General features: G+C 40.6%; 1 protein-coding gene across 1 annotated transcript; it reads left to right on the top strand.

Moving 5' to 3' along the window:
* The first annotated feature begins 1,321 nt into the window (after nt 1–1,321).
* On the top strand, nt 1,322–6,557 carry LOC130550884 (zinc-binding protein A33-like). Its single transcript, XM_057328397.1, is given in 5 exon segments — nt 1,322–1,418; nt 1,860–2,341; nt 4,826–4,901; nt 5,033–5,115; nt 5,118–6,557. Coding segments are annotated over 4 exon segments (1,116 nt in total). The 5' UTR covers nt 1,322–1,418; nt 1,860–1,861; the 3' UTR covers nt 5,595–6,557.
* Nucleotides 6,558–6,567: the final 10 nt, after the last annotated feature.

Below are 6,567 nucleotides of genomic sequence, written 5' to 3'. Positions count from 1 at the left end.
CCACAGAAGGTGGGTGTGTTTGTGGATTATGAGGAGGGTTTGGTCTCCTTTTATGATGTGGACAACAGATCTCATATCTACTCTTACACTGATCAGTCCTTCACTGAGAAACTCTATCCATATTTTGGCCCATGTTTGAATGATGAAGGTAAAAACTCAGAACCGTTGATCATCACACCTGTCGGTTTCAAATTCTTATATGTACAATAATAGATAAAAGGACACTTTCTATAGCTTAATAATAAAAGGATAACGTAGAATTAGACACGTTTTTCTTTATTTGCTCTCCATTTTAAAATATACAATAAATGCAGATTGCATTATAAATGTATTGTTAAATGTATAAATGGATTTTCTGCTGATTTTCTGATATTTAACGAATATGTAAGACATTTTTCTTAAACATTTTATTTACATTAAAATTAACCAAATGAATGGTAACGATACTGTATGTACCATGCTCCTGTTTTATTATATTTTTGGTAGCACTTTATTTTACAGTCCAGTTTCCCATCAACACACTGTGCACTTATTACAGTAAATATAACAACTGGGTAGTAACAAGGTACTAACCCTGAACCTAAAACTAAACTTAAACATGTAGTTACCTTATACTACCCAGTACTTTCATAGGTATGTTCACTATATGTACACGTACTGTAAAATAAAGTGCAACCATATTTTTAATACACTGTAGTATTTATGTGATACTCAAAACTATTTTATAGGAATACAATGATGTTGGGATGGTAGTGTCTAAAAGAACAGAATATACTTGTGAAAACTAATCACAGGTCAGTTTTATCTAAATGCCAAAAGTCTGGGAGACTACATATCCCACAACACCAAGATCAGGTTAACATCTTGCCTTCAGAGAAAGTGAATCTAAATATGATTTTATTGTAAAGTCTTATCAAACATGTATATCTTCCCAGAGCCTATGTGATCTTATTTATCTCATCACAGGTGAAAATGGATATGGTTTAAAACTGACCCTTATGTTGCCTGATTTTTTATGGTTTTATTGAGTATTGAGTGATTATGTGGCTATACTTTTGATCAAATAATATGCAATGCTGGATATGATTGACAAATACTGCTTATGCAAACATATATTGAGGACTAAATGTGATTCATGTGAGTAATATACCTTATCTATTACTTTGAAATATATTTAAAATGTATGGAAATACTCAAATGAGTCCGTGTGTTTGTTTGCCCTTTAAAAAAGAAAGGAGGGACAAAACTAAATCAAAACTAAAACGTTGTGTTTACATGTAAATGGAAATACCCGTAAACTCACTGTAAGAAAGTGAAACTAACTTCATGAACATCAACAACGCTTTTCTGAACACTATAAACAACAGAATATTACTACAGTCATTGTAAGAGTGAACACAGCTGATCTTTACTCGCAGGTAAGTGACAGAAATATAACACAGATTATACTCAACAGATTTAAAATATTAGTGCTCTGGTTAAGTAAACTATATCAAACTGGAGCATGTCAAATACTTTATGTTAAACTACTACACTGAAGTGGTATATATATAGGCTGATGTTACATAAATCAGGTAACTTAATTGTGAATTACAATTTAATGTAATTTTGTCAAACAACTCAACACTGAAGAAACATTTATTTAAAACTCATTTTATGACCAAAAATCCCTTTTAAGAAAAAAGATCACCCCACTGTGGGTAAGTGATTACACACACTTTTTTTAGACACTGCATATGTCGGCAAATTAATTTTAAGCATTAAAACTAATGGTATGTAATATTACAAGAAACATGCCAAAGTGTCAAAACCTTTCTCTGGCACTGTTGGTTTTATATTTCTATCATTTCTCTTTGCAGTGATGTCATCCTCCAGTGATCCAATGACTGAGAGGCTTCTGTGTTGTGTCTGTATGGACATATTAAATGATCCAGTCAGCACTCCATGTGGACACAACTTCTGTAAAACATGCCTGAATTTATGTTGGGACAACAGTCAAGACTGCAGATGTCCAAACTGTAATGAAACATTCAAGCAGAGACCTGATCTCAAGATTAATACAACACTCAGAGACGTTGTGGATGAACATAAGAAGAAATGTCATGAAGAACAAGCTGAAGTTGTGTGTGACATCTGTAGTGAAGGAAAGCTGAAGGCTGTGAAGTCGTGTCTGGTGTGTCAGAGCTCTTACTGTGAAACTCACCTGGAGCCTCATTTGAGAGTGTCAGGATTACAGAAACACAAACTGATTGATCCTGTGAAGAATCTGCAGGATTATATATGTCAGAAACATGACAGACCTCTGGAGCTCTTCTGTAGAGATGATCACACATNCTGGAAGGCCGGCTGGACAGGGCTTGACGCCGGCTGGAAGGCCGGCTGGACAGGGCTTGACGCCGGCTGGAAGGCCGGCTGGACATGGCTTGACGCCGGCTGGAAGGCCGGCTGGGACGCCGGCTGGATCACCGGACTGGACGCCGGCTGGATCACCGGACTGGACGCCGGCTGGATCACCGGACTGGACGCCGGCTGGATCACCGGACTGGACGCCGGCTGGATCACCGGACTGGACGCCGGCTGGATCACCGGACTGGCGCCGGCTGGATCACCGGACTGGACGCCGGCTGGATCACCGGACTGGATCACCGGACTGGATCACCGGACTGGATCACCGGACTGGACGCTGGCTGGATCACAGGACTGGACGCAGGGCTGGACACAAGACTGGACGCAGGGCTGGACACAAGACTGGACATCGGCCTGGACACATGACTAGACAAAAGACTGGACACAAGACTGGACACAGGACTGGACACAAGACTGGACGCCGGCTGGATCGGCGGCTGCACCGGACTGGACTCGACACTAGACACGACACTGGACACCGGACTGGGCATCGGCTGCACCGGACTGGATGCCGGCTGCACCGGCCTGGACGCCGGCCGCACCGGACCGGACACAAGACTGGCCACCGGCTGCACTGGACTGGACGCCGGCTGCACCGGACTGGATACCGGCTGCACCGGACTGGAAGGAGCCCGCGCTGCCCGCCGCTGCCTCTTCTTCTTCAGCCGAGCCACCCGCCTGGAGGTCGGCTGAAGGAAGGATGTAGAAGGCATGGCTGGTTCCGGCTGGGACTCCTCGGAGGTGGACTCCCAGGATGCTCGCCTCCCCCGCTTGCCAACGAGGCTGTTGGATGGTGGAGAGGCTGCCGAGAGTGGGAAGGATGGAGTGGCGGTGCCCACAACCCCGATCTGCAGGGAACCATGCTCAGGAATCGTGACCAGCGGAGATGGGTAGCTAGTAATTGCTGAGGCCGTGGACTCCGATCGTTCCGCAGCGGACAGCCACACGGCGTCGAAGTCCAACGGTCTCAACGCCCTCATCTCCGCCCGCGAAAGTGGGTCCCTGAGACCGGAGTTAAATAGCACCGCGAGCTCCTCCTCCCCAAAGACGCCATTCTCAGCGACGTCCAGGAACCTGTCCACGTACTCATCCACACTCTCGTTCCCCTGGCGAAGTCTGCAGAGGAGGCGAGCTAGGTGGGACCGCCCGGTGCTCATGCTGCCTGCTGGGTTCAGTGATGGCTCGTGTATTCTGTCATGGAGTGAGTGGAAGAGAAACCCAAATGCAGGCAGGCAATGGCAATGAAGGGGTTAACGTAATATATATTTATTAAACAAGAGACAAAACAGAAACAAAACACCCACGAGGGGGTAAAAAACAAGACAGGAAAAATAAACTAGACTGGACTAAACTAACATTACACTTGACTAAACATAACTTGACAAACTTGACTAAACACTTACAAAGACTGGACTGGGATCTTTACACAGGAACACTGACTGACACGATACACATCCAAGACGAAGTACAACTCACGAGCACAAGACAAAGAAACACGAGGGTATTTATAGGGAAGACAAACGAGGGATAACGAGCAGGGCAGGTGTAGAACATCAAACACTTAGGGAAGGATAACAAGGAAACGAGAGGAATGGGGCCAATGACAAGACACTGGAAAAACACATGAGAGGCATAAACATCTCATGGTCTTCCCACATAAAACCCAAGAACTCTGTCCCGATCCCACCACACGACTAGAATTTCATAAACAAGACGGTGGGACCGTGACAGTACTGTTATGATACTATGACGTAAATAGCTGCCCAGAGGTGTTGCAAACATGGCCGCCGAGTGGCACGACTTCCGTAAACGGACTTTGTTTGTACTTTTCAGTTTGAGACCAGTTTTACTGCACTTATGCATTGTTGCACTGTGTTCTAATTGCTTCTATTATTTACCTCACTTGTAAGTCGCTTTAGATAAAAGTGTCTACTAAATGACTAAATGTAAATGTTAAACTCTACAACAGACACATGTGAGATCACTTGTGTCTTTTTTCTCAGGAGACACACCTGAATGGCTTGAGATGTCAGCAGAAGTCTTTGTCTGCTCTTCATTTCATCTCACTGCTGTTTGAGAGAAACAGATTTTATCTGTGGTTTCTTGTTCCTGTGGGAATCTCCCTGCTGATGATGTTCTTTTTTAACACTGACCAACTAATCAATAATGTTGGTAGGTTAAGATCATATACACTGTATTTAGTTTATTTTTGCAGGCAGTTAATATTTTTTAACAGGACCTTGTTTTTCTGTTAAAGTTTGAATAGTTATTGTAAAGAAACCACATTATTTGTTTTTTTAAATGAAAACTCTGGGTCCTTTTTTAGCAGTCAAGAAAGAAATTTATAGACAACATTTAAAATGGATAAACATGAAATACGAAGAATCTGTGTATGACATCGTAAATACAGATTTAATAGGATATAAGATGTGAAAGATGTAATGTTTTATTGTCATGTGTCTGTACAGTGTTGAAGTGGATGCAGCAGTATGCAGGTACAGTGTGTCATCTGCTCTCTTCACTCATATACTACAATACTTTACATTTATATACTGACACATTATTCATTAAACATCACAAACATCATCATCATCAGTTGTGATTGATATTCTCTGATCTCTCTCAGTGGATGTGACTCTGGATCCTCATACAGCAAATCCATATCTCATTCTGTCTGATGATGAGAAACAAGTGAGAACTGGAGACATGAAGAACATAAACTCCCAGACAACCCAAAGAGATTTGATACATGTGTAAATGTCCTGGGAAAGGAGGGATTCTCATCAGGGAGATTTTATTATGAGGTTCAGGTGAAGGGAAAGACTAAATGGGATTTAGGAGTGGTCAGAGAATCTGTTGACAGGAAGGGAGAGATCACACTGACACCAGATGATGGATTCTGGACTGTGATTCTAAGGAATAAGAATGAATATGACGCTCTCGCTGATCCCTCTGTCTCTCTGTCTCTGAGTGTAAAGCCACAGAAGGTGGGTGTGTTTGTGGATTATGAGGAGGGTTTGGTCTCCTTTTATGATGTGGACAACAGATCTCATATCTACTCTTACACTGATCAATCTTTCACTGAGAAACTCTATCCATATTTTGGCCCATGTTTGAATGATGAAGGTAAAAACTCAGAACCGTTGATCATCACACCTGTCGGTTTCAAATTCTTATATGTACAATAATAGATAAAAGGACACTTTCTATAGCTTAATAATAAAAGGATAACGTAGAATTAGACACGTTTTTCTTTATTTGCTCTCCATTTTAAAATATACAATAAATGCAGATTGCATTATAAATGTATTGTTAAATGTATAAATGGATTTTCTGCTGATTTTCTGATATTTAACGAATATGTAAGACATTTTTCTTAAACATTTTATTTACATTAAAATTAACCAAATGAATGGTAACGATACTGTATGTACCATGCTCCTGTTTTATTATATTTTTGGTAGCACTTTATTTTACAGTCCAGTTTCCCATCAACACACTGTGCACTTATTACAGTAAATATAACAACTGGGTAGTAACAAGGTACTAACCCTGAACCTAAAACTAAACTTAAACATGTAGTTACCTTATACTACCCAGTACTTTCATAGGTATGTTCACTATATGTACACGTACTGTAAAATAAAGTGCAACCATATTTTTAATACACTGTAGTATTTATGTGATACTCAAAACTATTTTATAGGAATACAATGATGTTGGGATGGTAGTGTCTAAAAGAACAGAATATACTTGTGAAAACTAATCACAGGTCAGTTTTATCTAAATGCCAAAAGTCTGGGAGACTACATATCCCACAACACCAAGATCAGGTTAACATCTTGCCTTCAGAGAAAGTGAATCTAAATATGATTTTATTGTAAAGTCTTATCAAACATGTATATCTTCCCAGAGCCTATGTGATCTTATTTATCTCATCACAGGTGAAAATGGATATGGTTTAAAACTGACCCTTATGTTGCCTGATTTTTTATGGTTTTATTGAGTATTGAGTGATTATGTGGCTATACTTTTGATCAAATAATATGCAATGCTGGATATGATTGACAAATACTGCTTATGCAAACATATATTGAGGACTAAATGTGATTCATGTGAGTAATATACCTTATCTATTACTTTGAAATATATTTAAAATGT

Source organism: Triplophysa rosa, unplaced genomic scaffold, assembly GCF_024868665.1.
Source record: "Triplophysa rosa unplaced genomic scaffold, Trosa_1v2 scaffold463, whole genome shotgun sequence".
NCBI classification, from domain to species: Eukaryota; Metazoa; Chordata; class Actinopteri; order Cypriniformes; family Nemacheilidae; genus Triplophysa; species Triplophysa rosa.
This window is presented reverse-complemented; position numbering and strand designations above follow the sequence as displayed.